Consider the following 23,059-nt stretch of genomic DNA (forward strand, 5'->3'; position numbering starts at 1 on the left):
CAGTTCTCAAAATGGAAGGTATTAAGTAGTGACGTCCTATAAGCATCAGTGCCCTTCAAGAAAGAAATGGTCTGGAAACAGAAGTGGGCAGTGAAGTGGCCAACTTTATGGTTGTCATCAAATGATTGCGGTTGGTTAAATTCCAAGTGGAAGCCAAACAGTCCTTTAAAAAAAAATCTCCACATACAGTAATATCGAACAAAATTGAAATGAATTTAAATGTAAGCAAATGGAACATAATGCACACTAGGGCAAATGATCTTAGTTTTACTGTGGGCTTTGAACTGATGGTGACTCTCCAGGGGAAGAGAGATGGATCAATTCAGCTTCTGTGGAAAAGGTGTGCTAGGATTATTAGGAAAGGTACCAAAAAGCAAATGGCCTGTATTATTATTCCATTAAATCTATGATGTGGACAGACACACTTAGAATATTGTACACAGTTCTGGTTCTGTCTCCAAGGAGGAGTAATGGAGTTGGAAAATGCAGAAAAGTGTGAAAAGCTGCCACACTGTCTAGATGCAAAGACTAAAACGTTTAGCACATTTTAGTTGAAGAGCAAAGAAATGGCAAAGGAAGGTAACATGAAAGAGGTACTGAACATTATGGGTGCTCTGGAGAATGAGGTTAAGAATACATGTTCTTCCTTGGCTCAGAGATTGGCAAGAATTCAGGGCTGAGAAAAGAGAGTTCTTTGGTCTGTTTTGCTTCCCAGCCCAAAGCACTGCATATAACCTGTGAAGTCCTTTATGGGTGGGACTAAAATTCCCGAGGGCCCACCTTCTTTCAGAGGAATGCACCTGCTCACCGCGGCCACTCACCGAGGCTCTTCTGTGTGTGCCCCACCCACACCTCTGGGACAGGGCCTTTTCTGTGCTCACTCCCGGCCTCTGGAGCTTCTGCCTTGCACTGCCTGCCGGCCTTCCTCTCCAGCGGTTTTCTGCCACTCCTGGAAACCCTTTTCTGCAATCAGTCATGCAGCCCTGGAGGTAAGTTGATTTCAGTTTTCCGTGACATTAATGTTGCGCTGTTCTTTGAATGTTTTAATGTCTTGCAATTTTTAAAATAGTTTTATACTGTTCTTCGTTGTGGCCTCTGTGCATCACACAGAGTGCTGCGCCTGTGCAGTGCCTAGGCCGGAAAGATTGAAAGCTAATGGTTTTGGCAGGAAAACTCCACTCCCCTCCCCCTCGGTAGTATATATAGAGCGGAGTGTCCGCCATTTTCTCCAGTCTTTTGCGACCGCCGTTCGCTGTGCCTCGTGCCTGTTCGTCTCTCGCTCGACTCAGTATTTGTTCGTTATTTTTATTGTTCTAATATTCTTGTTGTTGTTGCTGTTATTCCAAGTTATTACCCCCTTGTTATAACTTCAGCTCTCTTTTCTTCATTCCTATTAAATATATATATATATATATATATATATATATATATATATATATATAACCTTTTTCTCTTTTCTATATTCTAATTCTTCTTTTTCTGCGATGGCGCTGTGGGCGGCCTTCCGCAAATGTGCGGAATGTGCGTCCAAAATGTCCCCGGCGGACCCTCATGGCTTGTGCCTCCTTTGCCTCAGCGAGGGGCACAGGATGGATAAATGCTGCCATTGCCTTGATTTTACTAAGCAAGCGCGAAAAAATAGGGAGAAAGCTCCTATGGGACCAAGCGCTGATGCAATCGGATCAGCCTGCAGCAAAGTCCGGGCCAGCGCATGCTCCATCTGCTAAGAGCAAGACCGTAGCTTCGACCACATCAGCTCAACGCCCAGGCTCTGCCTCGGACATGCCCGGACAATGCCCTTTGCCCACGCTGCCCATGCCTCAGCCGCATCCATCGGATGATGGAAATTCCTCCTCCGGGGCTCAACAATCTCTTTCTCCCCCATGTAAACAACGGGAAAAGAGGAAGCATGGAGGGTCGGATCACTCCTCTGCCCATAAGAAGGCGAAGAAAGACAAGGCGGCTAAACTGCCCCATAAGAAGAGGCATAGGAATTCGGGTTCGACAGCACCATCGATCCTGGCAGCAGCTTCGGTACCAACACCATTGGTACCAATGCTTCAAGCGGCGATGCAGGTTACCCCACCAACCTCCAATACAACCTGCCCCCCAACAGGGCCTACCTGCTCAATTGCCTGAGGAGCTGCATCGCGAGTCGATTTCCAGTGGGGAGATAAAAGATTCCCCTTCCAGGGCTCGTTCTCCGATTCATATGCCCATGGCGAGAGCTCGAGACCCATCTCCAACCTCACCACCACCTCGGTCCCGGATGGACGAAAGGCGGGAAGAAGGATGGTTCCAGCCCTACTACAGTTATCTGTCGGGCTGGGAGGACTACCACTCCTTTGGATTTCGTCCTCACCCACAGGACCGTTCCTCGCCATCCGCCCATGAGGATATGCCATCCACCTTGAGCCGGGTTGAACCCGAACGTCCCACTTCACCAGGGGCTTCCTCGTCGGAGCCATATCACCTTGGGCCCGACTCTGACTCGGATGCAGACTCCACCTCCTCGGATGTCCTTATTACATCTCAGGGACCATCATCACCTGAAGAGCCCCACATCTTGTTCGGAGAGCTCATGTCTAGACTTGTTCGGTTACTCGAGATTGAGGCGCAACACCAGCCAGATCCAAGCACCAACAAGTTCTATGACATTGTCAGGGGAGAGCAATCACCTGCAATTGTCTTGCCGCTTATTACAACCTTGCGGCAGGTGATGACTCAGCCCTGGGACTTGCCTTCGCAGACTCGGCCCACAGTGAGAAGATACGAATCCATGTATCAAGTCCGGGAGAGTGACATACCCTTCTTACTCCATCATCCTAAGCCGAATTCCGTGGTGGTTTAATCATCCCAGGGCAGGGAAGCCAGGGGACATACCACCCCCCCGAGACAAGGAGGGCCGCAAGATTAATACCCTTGCGCGCAGGGTCTATGCGGCTGCAGGACTTGGGCTTCGCATGTCTAACTATGAAGCCACCCTGGCCAGGTATCAATTCTTTATTATGCAGAGGCTGAATAACATCGTCGCTCTCCTGCCTGAGAGACAATGGGATTTGGCTAGGACTTTCATCAAGGAGGGTATGCAAGTCACTATACAACAATTATCCACAGCATGTCACCATGTGGATATGGATTCGAAGGCTCTCGTCAGGGCTGTCTCACTGTGAAGGCATGCCTGGTTGAGGAATTGCAATTTTCCCGACGAGATGAAGCGGCGAATAGAAGAAATGCCCTTTGACAGCTCTAGGCTCTTTCATTCGCACACCAACCATAAGCTCAAGTCCATCCATGAGTCCCGTATGACAGCAAGACGGATGGAATTGCCCAGACAGCAAAAACGTAAGTGGTCATGGTTGCACCCATCCTACCGCTACCAGCCGCCACAGAGACAGTACCAACAATGGCCACAATGCAGAAGCCAACAACCCCATCAGTGTTTCCCGCAGAACCGTCGGCATTTCGATACGGAGAAGTGTCAATGCTGATGGGACAGGCAAACCTCTCCTCCACCTCCACACCCACCTTTCCTCCTCCCTTTTGGGGAACGGCTGCAAGGCCGACTCCCCATTGGGAGTCCATCACATCTGATCGGTGGGTCCTGTCTATTATTCAGTTCAGATACAGAATAGAATTCGATACCATCCCTTTGTCGAGCCCGATTCGATTTACACTCCGATTTACACTCTCCAGGACTAGTGGACGAAGTACACCAACTGCTTCATAAGGGCGCAATTCGATGGATTTCTAGCTCCGACGGGCTTCACAGATTCTATTCTAGGTATTTTACAGTCTTGAAATGGGATGGTCTTCGTCCGATCTTGGACCTCCAAAATATCAACAGATTTATCAAACCAAAGAAATTTCATATGACTACCCTTCAAAATATCCTTCTGCTGCTGAGGAGAGAGGATTGGTTTGCCTCACTTGATCTAAAAGATGCCTGCTTCCATATTTCAATCCATCCAAGTCATAGGCGTCTTCTGCGTTTCACCGTCGGGACCGACATATACGAATTCAATGTCCTCCCGTTTGGTTTGGCCACGGCCCCGAGGATCTTCACGAAATGAATGGCACCAGTGTGTGCTCATCTACGGCTTCAAGGCATCGAAGTGTACCCTTACCTGGATGACTGGCTTATAGTTTCCCAGACCCGTGAAAGCCTACTGTCAGCCGTCAAGGTGACTTGCGCACTGTTGGACAATCTTGGACTTTGTATTAACCATGAAAAATCATCCCTTGTCCCTACGCAGGTGATAGACTTCATCAGAGCGCGTCTCGATTCCATGGTTGCGAGGGCGTTCCTCCCTCCAGCTCATCAGGACAGCCTCCGCTCCTGTATCTCTCGGATCCGACAGAACAACATAGTTACAGCGCTCTCAATCCAGAGACTTCTTGGTCATATGGCTGCCACGGTCGCCATTGTCCCACATGCCAGGTTGAAGTTCCGCCCTTTTCAACTCTGGTTCAACAAGAACTTTTGTCCACAACGAGATTTGCCCGACAAACCACTTCATATGCCCCGCGCTGTTATATGAACATTGACTTGCTGGATGACCCCAGCCAATCTAAACGTGGATACGCCATTCATTACCCCTCACTCGACGCTGACTCTATATACTGATGCTTCGCTGGTCGGGTGGGGTGCGGTATGTGCAGGGCTTCAATCTCAGGGCATGTGGAACTGGCAAGAGTCATTGAGTCACATAAATTACCTCGAGCTTCTAGCGATCTTCAAGGCACTTTGGTCCTTCGAGGAAGTTGTCCGCCACCAAGTGATACAGATCACATCCGACAGTATAGTGACGGTATTCTATATCAACAAACAGGGCGGAACAAAGTCCACTGCCCTGGCCCGCCTGTCCATGGACATTTGGGAATGGTGCATCCCAAGAGGTATAACCCTCTTGGCAGTCCATTTTGCCGGGACCGACAACGAGGAAGCAGACACCCTGAGCAGACACATGTCGTTCATCCACGAATGGGAACTGAATCATCAAGTCTGCATACAGTTATTCCAGCTATGGGGACATTCAGACATTGACCTATTTGCTACCCACAAGAACAGGGTGTGCAAAAGATTCTGCTCCAGGGTGGGAATAGGACCGGGATCGATGGGAGATGCCCCTATGATCCCCTGGACAAATCTCAGGTTTTACACATTCCCACCTATTCCTCTAATGACAAAAGTCGTATCGAAGATTGTGCATGATGATGCCACAGGAATACTCATAACACCTTGGTGGCCTCTTCAAGCATGGTTTTCCACCTTGCTTTGGATCTCGAACGACAATTTCCTTCATCTTCTGTCCAGACAAGATCTACTAACTCAACAAAAAGGTGCTGTCCATCACCTGGACCTGTCCTCATTGAACCTCACTGCATGGAGAATTCATTGACTGAAGATACTGCTTCAGGACAGAGATCTACTAGGTCACTCGGTACCTCAACTCACGACCGATCTGACCTCCTCACTGACTTGGTACCGATGGGGGTATTGTCGGGACCGAGCTCATTAGATCCAGACATTTTAAGGATTCTCGAGTCTGCACTAAGACCATCAACTCGGAAATCCTACACAGCGAAGTGGCGCTGCTTCTCATCTTTTGCGGAATCACGCTCGTTCAATCCGATTACAGCTTCGGTAGATAATATTCTTCAGTTTCTGCTGCAACTGCATCGTTCGGGACTAAAACCTTCCTCAGTTAAGGTCTATGCAGCTGCCGTGTCACATTATCGGGGTACGGTACAAGGATTGTCAGTGTTTTCACAAGTGCTTATACGAAAATTTCTCAAAGGACTGCAAAATCTTCATCCTTCTATTCGGCCTGTTATGCCCACATGGAGTCTTTCAGTTGTCCTTCAGGCACTTACAAGACCACCGTTTGAGCCCCTAGCGACTGTCGATATGCATCTTATATCATGGAAGACGGCCTTCCTTGTTGCAGTTACATCAGCTCGTAGAGCCAGTGAACTTTGTGCTCTTCAAATTGATCCGCCTTATCTCAACTTCCATAAGGAAAAGGTGGTTCTGAGGATGGATCTGTCTTTTTTTGCCTAAAGTTGCCACGCCGTTCCGCCTGAATCAAGAGATGGTGTTGCCTGCCTTCTTTCCATCACCGTCAAACCCGATCAAAAGGTCCTTGCATACCTTGGATGTACGACGCTGCTTGGCTTTCTAGAGATCACTCAGAGTCTCTTAGACGCTCTAATAGACTTTTTGTAAAGTACTCTCAACGGGACCAAGGATTACCTGTTTCGTCTCAGAGACTGTCAAAGTGGATTGTTCAAACCATTTTGTTAGCGTACCAGCTTGCAAAGATGGACTTACCTGTTGTTCCAAGGGGTCATTCCACTAGAGTGGTGGCGGCTTCTTCCGCGTTTGCCACGGGTGTCCCAATCCAGGAGGTCTGCAAGGCCGCAACTTGGGCTACTCCGTGTAGTTTCGCAAAGCACTATCGCCTTGATGTGCATGCCAGAAGAGACTGTTCCTTCAGGAGGGCCGTTCTTCAATGACGACACCGCCCACCACCATCTCTGGTAAGCTCACTATTCACCCATATGTGTGATGCACAGAGGCCACGACGAAGAAAAGCAGGTTGCTTACCTGTAACTGATGTTCTTCGAGTGGCCATCTGTGCATTCACACAACCCACCCGCCAGCCCCGCTCGGTGTCGGTGAGTGGTTTCTTCATCGGTACCGTATGATACTGCTTCGGTACCTGATACTTTAATATGTCATCGATACCATGGGCTATTGCGGCAGTACCTGATAAGTTGTTATGCCATCTTCTTCCACAAGGTGGCGAATGTTCGGTCTCCAAAGACTGAAGAAAATGGCAGACACTCCGTTCTATATATACTAGCGAGGGGGAGGTGAGCGGAGTTTTCCCACCAAAACCGTTAGCTTTCAATCTTTCCGGCCTAGACACTGCGCAGGCGCAGCACCCCATATGTGTGAATGCACAGATGGCCAGTCGAAGAACATCAGTTACAGGTAAGCAACCTGCTTTTATCAGCTTTGAACATTGTATGGAAAAGGGGGGCTGAAGTAGGTGTGCACCAACCAAATAAATTCGCACATGATACATCTTCAACTTAGGGAATTCATAGTAAGAAATGGCGATGTCCATGAGCTTAGGTGTCTTTGAAGGAGCATTCCTGCATCGGGGTAGGTTTGTCAAGGGCAATTAGTTATGGTGTCTGCTTACAGACCTTCTCAAGTGGTCACCATTAGCCTAATTACAGTATCCGCTCTCTGGGTGGCTGTCCTTCTGTAACCAAGACAGAAACTACACATGTGCAGAGAGGGGGAGAGGGAGGGAGGAGCATCAGGAGTCTTTGCAAAAGTCCCCCAAAATTAGGAAACCCCCCCCCCCAAGGGTAGACCTCTCTCCCTGCCAGCAAGGTACTCCAATTAGGACAGAGCGTGCTCAGTGTCCTTGGGGTGCTAACCACTGGTTGTGAGCAGACAGTAGAAAACCAGGAGGGCTGGGAAACGGTGTGCTCAGAACAGGCAAATGGCACTCTTGCATCTCTGATCTCTCTTGCATCTGGCTAGCATTTCCAGGTGGATTTTTGCCCTCACGTGCTGTTTGTGGGCTTCTGAGAACGATTATCTTCCTCTGGAATGCACACTCCACCTTTCATAGCCAATTAGCATTTCCAGGGTGGCTTGCAATGGCTGACCTCTGCTGGAAACAGGATATTAAGTCAGAAGGATGTTTGAAGGGATGCACGAGGCTGCTCTTGCATGCTTATGTGGAATGTGAAGCAAGCCCGGTCATCAGTATCTGGTTCCATCCATGCTGGCTTTTATTTTTGTGTCATCTGAATGGAAAATCTCTCTGTGTGGCTAAGCAATTCGGTCAGCTCAGTTTGCGCAGGCTGCTTGTTGTTGCTTTGCCTGGGGGAGAGCCTAGCAGACTGATCCAACAGTAGGGATTGCTCAGGCCGAACAGAAGCCTGTTTCCTCTGTTTAGGTCACCAGACAATGGGGGCACATGATCTCCACAACTACAGAGGGAATCTAAATAATTCTGCAGTGTCCAGGAAATACTTAGCAATATATGCACCCGGCCCTTCTGGCCACCTTCCCTATCCTGAAACTGTCCAGCTATTTTGTACTTCAAGTCCCAGCACTGACTGTGATGACTGGGGCTGATGGGAGTTGCAGTGTGAAATGCCTGGAGGGCGCCAGAGTAGAGAAAGCTGTATTGTTCATTATCCTGCATCCTGTAAGCCCTGGTTCTGAGTGTCAAATGACCACTGTGTGGTGCTGCTACTGTGTCTGGCAATTGCTGCGATGCTGGCGTTTCTCTTGCATGGAGCTGCCAGCCGCTGAGCAGCACCTGTTAGCTGGAGGCTTGCAGAAGGAACCGGGTTCTGCAGCCTCCTTTGATCCTTTAACTCCGGCCCAGAGAAACAGTGCAGAAGCCCTGCAGCAGAAAGCGGAGAGCACCGTAGGCTTGATTGTGGGTGCATGTGGGGAGCCGAACTTGGAATGGTTTTGCCTCTGTGCAGTCACACCAAGGAGCATCGGCTAAGAACAGCGGATATTCTGACAAACTTCAGGGGCACATGCACAAGAGGCTGACCACTTTGGCTGGACTGACAGCTCAGAATCCAAGGATGAGATGTGTGCAGGGGAGCTGGCTTGTACTGGCAGGGCTGACAGCTCTGGCGCTGGTAACAAGACGTTTGTTGAGTTGCAGCCCAAGGTCCCGGGTACCTGACTGTGCCTGCTAGGGAAGAGATTTGTGCAAGGGCAGCCGAGGGGCCCAGTCAACCCACCTGCAGGAACAAGGAAGAACAAAATCCTGAGGGGGGACTTAGAGAGGGGGAGTCTATCGGATGGGGAACTCCAGTCTTCTGAGGAGGTGTGCCCGAAAGTCGCCACAGTCCTAGGGTGGCCCAATTAGGATTACAGAGGGAGGTGCGAAGGCATGCCCCGTTCCACCAGGGACAGGAGCAGAAGGATTCATGAGCAAAGCTTTGAGTGAAAGGGTCCAGAAAGGGTTCAACATTTCACTTTGTGTATGCTCAGAGACATCTAAAATAAAAGACGTTTGGCAAGAAGTGCTGATGAGACTGTTACTGCTGGGAGCAAGAACTCCGCTCTCATCTCTCCTAGGGGATGCCTTTTCTGTGAATGGCTGTTGCAGAAAAGCACCCAGTGAGTGTGCTTTGGGTGTGTGCCTGAAGCTTTGCTGTCTGTATCGTGCTCTTTTTACTTATAATGAATAATACTTTCATATTGTGTTTATTTTAGTTGTTCTTATAAAAATATCTATTGAGAGAGATGCATGACAGATCACGGTTGCATGGCACTGAGGTCTGGATGCTGGTGGAGAAAATACTTTCCCACCTCATCCACCTTCGGTCCCACTTAGCCTCACCTTTCCATCATTGCCACAGCTTTTGTGTCTCAGAGCAGCCTTTACAGAAGAATCTTCCAGCGGTCGGTGTTTGTTTGACAGTGACACTCTTTGCCCAGTGGGAGCTGTTCTTTGGTAAATCCAGAAGGCACCATTTTGGAGTAGGTGGTTTGAGACTAAGTATGCACATGCTGGCATTTTCCAACCCGAGCCCATTTGGTCTGGTCTGAAATGAAAGCCTTTTGCCATTGTGGATTACATGAAAATGATGGTGAAGGCAAGTGAATCGGCACGACACCACACCCACAGGCACCTGGGTAGGTGAGCTGACCAGGGGGAACATCTTGCCATTTTGCTTCTGCTCTCAAAAGATATTTCGGGCTGGCAGATAGCAAAGCATATGGCAAAGAGGTGTCTCCTTAGCAGAATCTGGACATGCACATGGTAGGCATGTCATGAGCAGAGCTGGCTGAGCCGGGGGTCAGACTAGATGGACCGGGAAGCCCCTTCTGACTCAGTTTCTATGTTTTTATCTTCCCCTTGGCAATGTCCTGGTTTTCAGTGTTGAGCTGACACTTCCCAGTGTTTTCCGCCTTTCCAACACTTCCCTGCGTCCCCAACTCCTCCAGAAAAGGGAGGCAGTAACTTCTCTACCTTTTCATGGCTCCTGTTTGGAGCACGTACAGAGTTCGTTACTGCAGTTCCTTGGACAGGTCATCAAAAAATAAACTGAGTGGAGCAGGGTGGTGGGGAGAGCTTTGGGAGCAAGCATAATTGTGGGTTGTGCTGGCATCCCCGTGATGGAGCAGTTTGTGCTGGTGTGCAAACTTATTTCCAGCTCTCCAAAATAAGCAAATATTCTTGATAGTGGATAAAAGAAAAAAAAATCTTGGAGGTGGTAGAATAGGAAGAAAGGAAGAAATGGGTCATGAGCACCAGTGGTCCTTCTCATCTGATCCCATTCACTCTGTCCCATTCAGTCATTTCCGTGCTGGGGGCAGGGAGAGCAGGACGTCCCCTGGAAAGCAAAGCTGCACAGAGAGGGTTGCAAAGAGCAGCCGCTACCCACGATGGCCTGTTGTGTCATGTGAACTCAGCCGCTGTGTTCTGCCGACTAGAGCATGAGTGGCAGTGTGGCAGGTAGCCAAGCCTTTTGTTTTGATAAGTCAAAAGCCCACCAAGCTTAAACGCTCGCTTCCTTCCCAATGAAAAATCACGGGTGAAAGCTGCACCCCACCCTGAATTCCCTAAAGGGAAGGTGCCCAGCAACAGCTTCAGTGCTGAGCTCTCACAATAGTCTGAAATCAAATGCATACACTCCTTCCAAACATGAGTGCTCCCTGCATTTTTAGAATGTTTCATGTTTGATTCTAGTTAAAGTTGTTTTAAGAAGGTTTTATTGATGGTTATTTGCATTGTTTCCTCCAGTGCAATGTTGCTCCCTCAATAGGCCTCAATTCTCTCTTCCATCAATCAAATAATTTAATTCTGCCAAAGGCCACCTTCCATGCTTCTTTCTGGCATCAGTTCTTCAGCCAGCAGCTGCCCAGTCCACTCCTAATTCGCCAGACAACTGATGTAGCGATTCATACACTTTATGCACTAAGTTCAGGTGTTTAGCAGCGATGACCAGCTCAGGAATGGCCAGCTGTGTCTTCCCTATCATGACACAGAAGCCCGAGAGTGCAGCTGCCATGTTTGCATGGTCTTTTCCTCCTGCTTTGATGGGAGAGAAGGGTGTGAGTGAAGCAGCTGAGCTCATGGACCTCCTGATCAACCAGCTGCATCACGTAAACATTTGGGTGAGTGTTGGTGGGAATTCAGGGGTGCTGCATGGCCGCTCCAGTAACTGCCCTTTGGTAAATGACTGAATGGCCATCGGTTTTCGGCAGTACATTAATTTACATTCCATGTTGGAAAAGAAGAATGCAGGCGATGCACCCTTCAAGGCTGTGTGCTGTCTTGTGTATTTACTTCAACTTATTCAAGGTTGCCCTTCCAGCTCCATTTTATCCTTATTAAGTAGTAGAGAGAGATGGATATAATGGGAGTAAGATAGTGCATTCAAACTACTCTGTTAGAGCAGATAAAGCCTGAAAGGTCGTATCATTACTCAGTCACTGCTTTCTTAAGGAAGGACTGTAGAAATGCATGCATGCAGACAAGACTGAGTAGTGTCTTCTGTCTCTTGTTATATGCCTTTTTTAGCTGCCCATAGGGCTGGTCATCTTGCATGAGGAAGTTTTCCCTTAGAAAACTGTGTAAATCCAGGGATAGGGCATGGTGAATACGAGGATGAAAGCTTAAGCCAGAATGGCTTTGCTTGTCTTTAAGAAGCCACACCTCTTGGTTGTTTCTGTGGAGGCTGACTTGGTTGGGGCGTTGGCAGTGGGCTTGTGCACGCAGCCTTGGAGGGAGGGTAAAGGGGGAATTGGCAGTGCAGTGCCAAGGGCCCACTGGACCCAGCTGCCCGCTCAGGTGGCGGCGTGCAAGTTCCAAGCCTAGGTAGCCCCACAACTTGGATTCTAGTCGCACTGGCATGACATAAGCAGTGCAACCTGTGTGCAGGTTGTGGTTATGCTCCTCTGTGTGAGCCCCTTCCTAACGGTGTCACCCAGCTAAGATGGATCTGTGCTCTGTCACCTGCTTTTATTGACTGACTGACTGACGGATAGTTCTGTTATTCAAGTACAGTATCTTGGCATTTCCAAGAAATGCAGTAAATAACTGAAGCTGTTCAAGTTGGTCTTGTTGGAGTTGTTTTGAGAAAGGACACTAAGCCAAGGGACAGGACTTAGTGAATGGAACGACAGAGTGTCAAGTGAAAGCTTTGGGGATCATCTCTAATGTCTCTAACATGGAAGCAAGGAGAGCTCCAGGGAGGTTGAGGGAAATGTACCTACCACACAGTCTGTCAAGCTACCTACAGTGAAACGGAAAGGGAGGTGACAACCTAGCTTTAAGTGAGCCTGAGGGTATCAGCGGGCAAGTCCAGATAGGCAAGGGACCATGACGCCTGCCAGAGTCCATGACTAGACTGACACACTGTCACAGCTTTAAATACATGGGAAAAAAGCAAGCTACTGTGGAAAACGCCTGCATTCTCTTTCTTTTTAGCTGCTTTGTAAAGTTATTGTTAGGTTTGAGGAAAATGGGGTGGGTCTCAAAGCAGCGGGCATACAAGATGCATCGTATCACCTGGGCAGTGGGATGATTTCTTCATTGGAAAGTGTCTCCAGTGTCTGACACTAGGGTAGGGGTGGCACAAGCATGGCTCAGAGCAGAAATGCAACAATAATGCTAACATCAGGGGCCTAGAGCTTCATGGGTCTTATGAGGATACAACGTAGGTTCTGTGCTGCCTGGAAGCTCTTACAAGCTGGGCTAATACAGAGGATCAACTTTACTGATGGGTCAGTACGGAAGCACAACTGGTAGCGAGAGGTGTGTGTACAAAACTGCAGCCATAGCTTACTCTGCATGTAAGAATACTCATCCATCAGTGGTCAAGTTATGTTGAATAAGCATCAATGTACTGCTTATTGCAGTGTTCAGGTAAAGGCTATATATATTATTTTACAGTAATATGTTTACTTGTAGGAAGTTTTCTCATCTATGTACAAGTGAAAGTAATGCCTGTTTTGGCCCTAAGTCCTGGGCTTAAAACGCAGACATACTCTGATGCACTCTGCTTTTACTTTTGTACAGAGGGAATATTTACAAGCCAGCATTTTGTTTGTTTCATAAACACATAAATTTTATATTAATGTAAAACAGACAAAAATAAAAAACACACACACACATGTGCGCACGCACATACACACACACGCGCACACACACTACAGATCACAATGCTAGAGAGTATTACATGTAGAGAAGTGCAAACCCTCCCCAAACAATTTGCTTTGAAAATCTATTACAGAGAGATTAAAATCTGTCTTTTTGTAGAATGTGATGCACAGATTACAGTCATGAACCAGAAAAATATCAAGAAGTTTTAGAAATCTGGAAACTTTTTAAAAAGCATTTTTATACAAAGAGGAAATGGGGAGGAGGGTGGCAGCAAAATTCAATGAAAACATAGTTTTTCACTCCAATATCAAAAACAAAACAAAAACAAAAAAAGCAGATTTCTTGGTGAACACATAAGATTCTATAAAACTACCAGCCTTTTGTGTTAAGTTCTTTTTCTCTCTCCATTTTTAAAGTAGCATTAAAAAGGATAAAAAGTGCACAGACACCCTTATAAGGCACAAACAGATCTTCTGAACAGTTTCTTTAAAAAAAGAGCGGTAACAAGAACAAGTTGCTAAGTAGCCTCCACATCCTATATATTATTTGAGAATTCCTTTGTGAGAGTGGAATCGGTAGAGCTGCATTGCCATTAATTCTCTCTTCCTAAGCTGCTTCACAGCTACACTTTGTCTGCAGACTGGGCTACCTTGCCAAAGCACTCCCGGTCTCGGTCTGATGCTGCATCTGTTGGGAAAACCACCCCCTCCCCCAAAAAGGACATGCCCTTCCCTTTTCTGCATTGTGCAATCATTATAGGTATACATTGCCTTTAGCTATACAGTTTCACTGGCAACTCATCCACAGTGGTGTGCTGCTCCACATTCATTAAGGAAAACTAGTTCTGAGGAGGAGACACCAACAAAATCCTTAGGTAGGTTTTGATATGACACAGCAGCTAATGGAATTAAACCAAAAACAGTAGCTTGAAAAGAGGGACTAATGTGCTCTTGCACCAAGCAGTAAAAAGCAACATGGGGGTTTGCAACAGAACGCAGGTAATGAGTAGCACCCAAAAGAAACACAGTAGCTACTGAATTGCCGTTTCCTTACTATTGTATTGTACCTGCAAAAAGGTAAGCCTGTTCTCCACTTTCTGCCGAGTTTTGCCAACCACTTCAGCTATGGCTTTTAGGCCTAACAGGATGAAACCGAACCATGAGGAAAATGCTCCTATTGTGACATCCAGCAGCAGGGGCTGTGATCACACACAATTATAAACCCTCTGATGAAGTGAGTAAGGGAGCCTCTCAAAATGCTCTCTTGAAGCAGCAGCTTCCATGCACAGTAGCAAACCGTCAAGGAATAGATTTTTGCCGGCTTGACCCAGAAGAGTTTCATGCATTAAAGTTTTGCTTCACGCAACCACTTCTACCAATGCTAAGTACAACTATCAAGAATGGCTGAAATCAGTCTTGTAGTTCAGTTTTCAGGCACAGTGTGTTACGACAATTTCATCCTCACCTACAGCACTTCGTAAGCGCAGAATGAGAGAACTGCCATCTCCGCTGCTTGCATGAACTTTTCTCTAAATGAGCTTCTGCAGAGGTTTTGCCATCAATGGCCTGTTGTTATTCTCACAGTGCAGGCTAATCTCTCTCTCTCTCTCTATCTCAACCCAAATGATACCTCTTCTCTGCTGCTTAAGTCTGCAGTTACCCATCATAAACCTGCACATTCCTGTGCATCATTCACACATACTAGATCAGCAGCTGATACCAGCAAAAGGCTGTAGCAAAGCTCCAAAACTGAAGAGGCAAACATTTATGCTCTTAAACTGAGGACTGCTTGTTTTATAATGCTGCTTACAGAGTGTATCTATATGGTGTAATTATAGCATTATTTAAAGCCTTCTCCCTCCACAGTGATCAGTGGGATATCCTAATGCCAGTTTATAACTTCAGTGCAAAGACTGAATTAAAGTTTCAGTTTATGGACATCGATAGCCACTGAAAAACACTACAGGCGATTTCAGCCTACAGTTCTTTGTCTCACACAAAGCAGTTTCATCCATGTTGAGCAACCAGTTGGCTAGATCAAGTGACCGCTGTGATGCTAAACTCACTGTTCAGCAAGTTCTCCTGTGGAAATTTGGATACTCCAAGTATATGGACTGAGAGGCATCCAAGAGAGCACAATGTTGTTTCAAACAACTGTAAACTGGGGTTACTGTTGACCCAAAATATTGCCTGCAATCTCAAGAAACTTGGAAGGATGAGAATTCATTTTGCTTAATAACCTTTGGAGGGTCTTTCCTTATGTAATCCATACGTGGAAATGGACTGCAATTTAGGGTGTGATTTAAGCTGCACTGGCATCAACATATTTTAATGCAGACTGTGAACAATGAGAGCAGTTTGATGAAATCGCTTTGCTGTGAGCAGCTCACAAAATACCATTAGCTACTACCCATGATGGACACTTGCTCGAATTACACTGGGCCACAGAAAGGCTCATCTATGCACCAGCAAACAGAAGGGATTACAGCAAGAATTATTTTTCTGCTAGAGGAGGGATTCTTCTTGTGAAAGGTCCTTGCGGCCAATTTTGGGGGTGCCTCCTTCCTCCCACAGCACAACACCCCTTATTCAGCAAGGTCTCCATGATACTCTGTGTAGCATTTTCAAGCAGCAAAGGAGGCAGGTAAATCCACTTCTGCCAGAACAGATGATTTAGCTTAAATTTAGACCCAACCTAAGGTTTTCTGTGGGTATAAAATGATGTAGGGTCTACTGAAGTAGACCAGCCCAGCAGTTTTAATTAGGATCGTTTGCCCACCATGTAAGCAGCACGACTTTATCAGTTTCTGGCCAAATTTGTTTGAACTGGCTACATCTCCCTCTTAAAGCACAAAACCCTTTGCATACACCCCAAGGAGGGGTGGGAGAAGACCAAAGCTCAGCTGTCTGGGGAAGAACCAGAGCTGTCCTTGGTGCCAGGGTTCATATTCATTGCTAATTCTGCCAGGAGGGGACATGAATGATTGCAATCCTGCCAGCTGCTCCAGTACAGATTGTCAGTACCCGTCAGCTGATGTGGGAGACTTATGGTGCATACTGGGATACAATGGCCACTTTCAAGGTAGACCAGGCTGTTCCATTTCCACCTAAATCATTAGAATTTCTTCCTAGGAGGCCTCCAATGAATAGAACAGGGCAGTCTGCCTAAGGATTAGTGGAGAAGATGGCCACAGTTGTGTGCAATGCAAAAGGATTCTGCCATACAAAGCCCTAAGGAAGGAGGATAAGCAAGTAGACTAGCAAACTTGGGTTAATGCTAGAATGGTGCCTTTAACCCGTGATCCAGGCTACTTATAATTCAGAACTCCCAAACAATCAAAATTCACTCATCGCTTAAGGCTAATTGTCTAATAACAGCTTGCATATCCTTCTCCAATGATCAAAGTCAATGCTATTTAATTTCAGCAAGATGGCTCCATTGTGGAATAGAAGACAACTTCCTGGAGAGGAAGACATTGCAGCCTACTTTGTGAGCAAAACCTCTGGGGAGGAATGGAGAAAAACATCAATCAGTTGTGTTCACACATCACAAATAAATAACCCTGGAAGATTCAAATTTTAAGTTCTCCATCAGCCTCCCTCCTCTGCATCCTGCTTCTAAATTCTCTACATGTCACAGGCAGGTCATGACCCTTGCTAACCTCCATGCTACACAATGTTCCTCTTATGTATACAAAGGCATTAATTAAAACTCTCAGCATCCAGCTGTGCTTAGCATTTCCTCAGTAAAGCATCAGGAAGCTTCAAGTTGCAACTTATAAAGGAGAAAGATGTTATTTACTTTGAGTACAGAGAGAGAGAGAGAGAGAGAGAGACCTGAGAGAGAGACCCATGCAATTGTCTTGTTTGGGGGTTCACAAACTTTGACACCACCTCAAAGATGTGGACATTAAACCATGAATGAACCATCCATGAACACTGGAAAATGAAAATGAATACAACAAAGAGAAGGGGTTTAAAAACATGTCCTATCAAGTTGCTCATTTAGACTTCCCTCCATTTTCCTCATATTCTTGCTCTTGACCCGTGGTTGGGGGAAATAAACTTTCAATGGACAGGGAGCATCCAAGTGCATAAACTGAGATCAGCACAGAACACTGGATATGTTCCACAATTATGGTACAGAAGATGTACAGAATTTTAAAAACTGGATCAGTTACTGGTTTCTCAGGTTCCTTTCCTGAGAAAGAAGGCTATCTATGCTCTAATGAAAGGAACTGCACAAGACAACTCTCCCTTTTGTTTTGTAATTAACATGATAAGTCTCTTTAGACTGCAACCCTCCCAGTTTAGAGCAGCATCTTCACAAAGCTGTTCCCACTATGCAGCTGTACCTTCTGTCTCCACAAGGACCAGAGCATTCCCCGGTTTGCTTAATTATCCCTGATTTGTTTCTACTGGTCAAAACATGGGAATACAGACAAAAGAGCCACTCAGGAGCCACTGACCAGGACAATAACCCATAAGCAGGGATGATAAGGTGTGGTAACCGCTAACGAGATTCTTCCTTCTGCCCCTCCCCATTCATACCCCAAGGGGGGGTGCTATGAGGTTAAGGACGGTAGATCTTAATAATGTCTTTGATGACCCGTCGGCAGATTGGGCAGCAGGCATTGAGTTGCTTCTTCAGCTTAAGACCACAGGTGTTGCAGAGGCACATGTGTCCACAGGTGTAGATCACCACATCCACCTCATTGTCGAAACAAACGGTGCACTCGCCATTCTTGCTGCTCGAAGGTTCTGGAGGTGGGAACACTGGAGACACGGGAGGGCTCAGAGGAGAACTTGGAGCAGTCACTGCAAGGAATGGGGAACAAAAATCTGGGTCAGAGGAGCCGTTCCACTTTCCTCTGGACCTCTAACCTGAGCTTAGAGCACAACACCATCCACTCTTGCCCAGGAGAGCTCAAAGGCAACTCTTCTTAACATGCTCAGCAAAGGTTTTTTCCTTACCAACCCCTTTATTGAAGTGTTTCAATGTCCTACAACTTGTCACAAAAGTGGAGCAAGACAAGCGTGTGAACACCCACTGGGGGGCAAAGCCCACTTCGCGCTGTTTCTGCACTTGAAATATGGACGGCGGCCAGCCGGCATGCAGGAACTTCTTCACAGACCCTGCAGCTCTGGCATGAACTGCTGCCCATCACTGCCTGGCCAGCATCAGCAACCCTCAAATCTGTAATGCTGACGTGGTGATTCTCCATGTCGCAGTTTGTCTCATAGCAAATTCCGGTGAATTGCATATGGCAACATGTGCATATTCTCACAGAAGTTTGTTCCTTCTTAAATAATATTTTATTTAAAAGCAGGTGTGAGTTTAACGACAGGAATGTGGAGTGGCTGATACTTACCTGGGATTAATGTTTGTAATTTTTTGTTACTTGCTATTTTAGCACTTTTGCTTATCCTTGTGTAATTAAGAAAATGTTCTGAAACATGCTTTAGAACCATTTGTCCCATTCAGAAGGCATTCTGTATTAACTGGTGCTCTAAAGCACTTGCCTTGAACCAGCTAAGGATGTTTACCAGCTGTATTTCCAGAGCAAGGGCAGCTCATGATCACACACTGAGCAGCACCAGCTCTGCATGGTTCAGTAGATATGGAGTCTTTTATTTCTTTTTACATTACTTATCAACAGGAAATTTAATCCTTATCAGAATTTCAGTAGTACCATAGAAAGTGACATTGTTCTAAATGTTGTATTTGTCCTTTGTCAACTTCAAGAGCTGCTCCTCTAGTACAAATTTAATTTATATTATAATTTGACCTAAGGCATGCTACATGTTTCACTTATGTTAGAGACACGTCAGAATAGCCTTCTGCAGATTAGCAGTCAAAACAGCTCATCTACTTCCCATTCCTCCTTTTTTCCAGTGAGAAGCCTCCTCATCAGGCACCCAACGGCCAAAATGCCTAAATTACACTGCAAGTGACACCCACACGAAGGACACACCTTCCCACAGAGGCTCTCAATCCAGTCTGCAATGTGTAGTTTGGCTCATGGCATATCAAAGGGGAGAATATACAGGTGCTGTTTTCTTTTCTAATCCAAGAGTGCTATAAACGATTCTCTGGGGTGGGGAGCTTGCCACAGCTCACTACTATAGCAAGTCCCTGCCTTCTCTGGTCTGATCCTGGACAGAAAAGGGGCCGGAAAAAGGGGCAGGGTCTGGCTTTCACATTCCCTCTGCCTTTTCCAATGCTTTGCACATCTTCCTGAGGCCACTGCAGCAGGAAGAACACTATACTAGACAGGGATGGGGCCGGGAGCTGCATGGATGCTGTAAGGTAACGTTTGTGTTTGTGGTTCGGGCAGTTTCACAGGCACATTCTGGGAGGTGGGCACAAGGCACATTTGCAACCCTTTCTTGAGGACTGGGAGCTGTCCACTGACCTCACATAATTTCTGAAGAATATGATATGGCTTTCCTAAATAATGGCTCTCGAGCAGTCTTGGCATAAAGACTAACCACTTACTCACCTTCCCCACATATAGCTGTCTGGGAGCAACTGGGCTTGCCAGAATAATGTTGCTTCTTATGTCACAGTTTGTGTCCAATACAGTGCTCCAGTTGCTTTACTTTCTTGAGGCTCCAGTTATCTCAAAGGAAGAGGAATGGATGCCCCCTCCCTTCTTGATTCTTGGGTTTAACACTTGTGTGCATTAAAATCCAGCAGGGCATTGAGCAGCAACCATAGGAAATCTCGGTATGCCTCTCACAACAAGCGACGCAGGGTGTACAAACCGCAGCATGTCTTAGTTCAGGCAAGGCAAGAGCCAGTCCATAAGGCTGGGCTCATCCTTCTTAGCCAAGGTACCGGATGTGTCGATGTCGATGAAAATGGAATGCAAAGAGGACATGGGCAAAGGGCCACTTACCTAGAGATGACTCAGAAGCTGACGAAGACCTGTTCACGCTGAAAGCCATATCTGAATCGCTGTCATACTGTGAACCTCCAGGTGACCCTGAGGGAGAGACAGTTGCAGGGCTTGACTGTACGGTGCCTGAAAATACAACATACGGGTTTGGTCAGCTTTAGGGATGGGGCAGGAGCCTTTGAAGCACCAAGTGCTGGACTGCATTTACCCTGGGCGAGTGGCATCTGTTTAATCTCCACAAGTCTTTACAAATGACTTTGGCTTCCCAATTACATTGCACTAATTAGCATGTTGATTTGTTTAAAGAAAGCAGGCTTTCTTTGTTCCCAAGCTTGTGTTAATTGTTTGCACTGATAAGGCTCACATTTGTTCCTAACTAGCTTAGTTAGAGGCTGTCTGCCACAACCTGACAGGCAACATCCCAGCAGGAGACTGAAAGCCTGCGTCCCCTTTGTTGAGTGAAACTGGCATTTTATCAGGAAAACACTGCTGTAAAAAGGGCCTGATTCTCCTTCTGAACAAGCATTCACCCTAGCTATATGAAAAAGGGCATTTACAATGGCCTTTAAAAACACACAGTGAGTCACCCGGATGAAAGAAAGCAGGTTACTAAACTGCAGTGGACTTCCTAGGCACAATGATGCAACCAAGTGAGAGAGGATCCTACCAAAACGTAACAGGCAGAATGACTAAAGAGGCTCCTTGTTCAGGGCTGGACCTCTCACAGTGCCAGATGTCAAAGGCAGACATGCTCAAGCCCCAAGGACTTGTTTGGCTACTCCTGGAAAGAGACTGATGGAGTAGGCAAACCTTTGGCTGATCATGCAAGGCCATTCTTATGTTCTGAGCTAAAACAACTGCCACATCTCCAATTCCAAAGCAATGGCACCTTCCATCTGGAGCCGTGTGACTGATCTCTGCTGTGAGAAAGTAGCCCATTAAAGTGGCATAACCAGAAGGATACAAGAGTGTTGGTGTTGCAGAACAATTTGTATCTTGGGAACTATGCTAGGACTACTGCAGGTACTTACAGCACTGCTGTGACATATATCTCTATCTCATTCCTTACCTTGAGCAGGATCGCCTCCACCCCAATCATTCCTGGGCTTTTGGATTTTTGGGCCCATAAAAACAGTGTAGGCTAGTGCTCATGCAGCACAGTTATCAGATTTTGCCCAGCTCTCCAAGTACAAAACGATGCTTCAGTGGGGCTAATGCACATTACTACTTAAGCCAACGAGGCTTTAATTGGTCAATAAAATCAGGGCACTGTGCTGATAGGCAATGGCCCATTGAAGCCAACAGGAATACGGTGCATCGCCAAATGTCTGTAACAAGCTCTCAGCTTTTTGCAAGCATCATTGCGTTCATATAATTTTGTACTGTTCAGTTTCACTTACCTAATATTTTGAGCTGATTGATGACACCATGGATCGTGAAGAATACCCACAGCGACTGTGAGGTATCAACACACATCAGCATCCCTCGGTTCATCCCATTTATTCCATGGTGCACTTCTCCATTTGGCAAGACCATGAAGTTGAGGATGTCATTATTATTGAGGACTGGGAACCCTCGGCAAACCACCCAATATTCCTTACGATCCAGAAGGAAGTCTGGATCCGCTGGGAGCTCATTTGTCCGCAAAGTACCTGGATCACAAGAAGTGATGCCAAATGTAAGGGCTCCATAATACGGCAGCCCTAGGTGTCCTACTTCCACGAAGAGGCTTTCGCCAACGTGCAAAGGTCGATCAGAAAACACCAAAGTTCTATTGCTCTCTTGCCAGTTGGTGCAGGCAGACATCCGGTCCTGAGAAAAGTTAATGTCAGGCCCATGGGTGGGGTGGAAACGCAGATCTGTGTCTAGAAATGCAGGCACCACTTGGGCAAGCTGTCGCCTGCTTGGGCAGCAAGGGATGGTGTGGTTATCTGTTGGCAGCGCAGGCATACGACTCAAGTTCAGATTGGCAATTTTGGTCACCACTTGATTGTTCTCTAGTTCATTGTTGTTAAAGTTGGCCGAATCATGGCTGCTCTGTGGAAGGCAGGTGCTGAGTCGAGCATTACTGAGCCGGGTGGAGGTCATTGTCTCAGCAAACATGCCGTCTGCAAGATAATGAAAAGGACAAGCTCTGTTCAATGCAAGCTGAAAACAGTGGCCCACCCCGCCAGGACAGTTGTTTTTCCAGCCATTCTATCACCACACCTAAAGGCATCACAGCTGGTGCTTGCTGGGAAAATCTGTAGTAAAGTAAGGTCAAGAAAGGCTGCTCTTCTGGTCCAACTATGTTTCCAATTTAAAAACAAGCAAAATTATCCAAGAGGAAAATATCTGAAGCATAGAATTCACAGGTCAGAGACGCACCTTCCCATTAACCCATTTGTTATTAATGACTTCCCAGTCTACGACAAGGAAGGAATCCCTGCACAGGACAGAGTTTGCAAAATTCAGCAAAAGGGAGTAGCGAGCCGAACACAGGTTTCCTTTCTGCTCTCTATTCGATCTTGCGAACTCTGTCCTATAGTGAGCAAGAAAAATATTCCTTCCCATGCCCTATCCCTCAGTCCTCCTCTTGTAGTCCTTCTTAGTGTAAGAGACTGGAAAGAGAGTACATTTAATCACTTTACAGATAATTAATAATACATTGTGCAATGCTAAAACAGCACTAGTGACCTTTTAAAAATGTTTCACAGCACACTAGACTCTTTGTTACTGACTGGCCATGTGAGCAAGCAACAGCCTTTCTCCCCAAACCGTGTCCTATCTGACAGCATCAGATGTCAAGAAAACAGACATTTCCTGTCCACAGGCAGAAAAGCTTGAAGCAGATCATTCTATTGCGCTTGCTTTTATAGAGAGCTGATCATGAAAAATGGGGTGAGTGGTTCTAGTTAAATATTTGAGTTAAAATATTCAGATTCTGGAAGAGGCATCAAACCATGGGTTAATGCAAACATAGATTAGCATTATGTGCAAAGTTGAT

The 23,059-nt window shown here is 46.5% G+C and overlaps 1 protein-coding gene and 1 long non-coding RNA gene across 2 annotated transcripts in view; one reads left to right on the forward strand and one right to left on the reverse strand.

Moving 5' to 3' along the window:
- Positions 1-306: 306 nt before the first annotated feature.
- The window catches only part of LOC123035829, a 45,633-nt gene continuing 22,880 nt past the window's right edge, over positions 307-23,059 (forward strand). The window contains exon 1 of the long non-coding RNA XR_006417041.1: positions 307-989. This is a non-coding gene — a long non-coding RNA (uncharacterized LOC123035829). The remainder of the gene's footprint in view (positions 990-23,059) is intronic.
- Positions 10,204-23,059, reverse strand: part of NEURL1B (neuralized E3 ubiquitin protein ligase 1B) — a 57,496-nt gene continuing 44,640 nt past the window's right edge. The window contains exons 3-5 of the mRNA XM_044454452.1: positions 21,474-22,181; positions 20,074-20,199; positions 10,204-17,989 (exon numbers count right to left, since the gene is read on the reverse strand). Of these exons, the coding sequence (XP_044310387.1) occupies positions 17,745-17,989; positions 20,074-20,199; positions 21,474-22,181 (1,079 nt within the window). The 3' untranslated portion in view covers positions 10,204-17,744. The remainder of the gene's footprint in view (positions 17,990-20,073; positions 20,200-21,473; positions 22,182-23,059) is intronic.

This window comes from Varanus komodoensis, unplaced genomic scaffold, assembly GCF_004798865.1.
Source record: "Varanus komodoensis strain SLA01 unplaced genomic scaffold, ASM479886v1 scaffold7_3, whole genome shotgun sequence".
Classification (NCBI taxonomy): domain Eukaryota; kingdom Metazoa; phylum Chordata; class Lepidosauria; order Squamata; family Varanidae; genus Varanus; species Varanus komodoensis.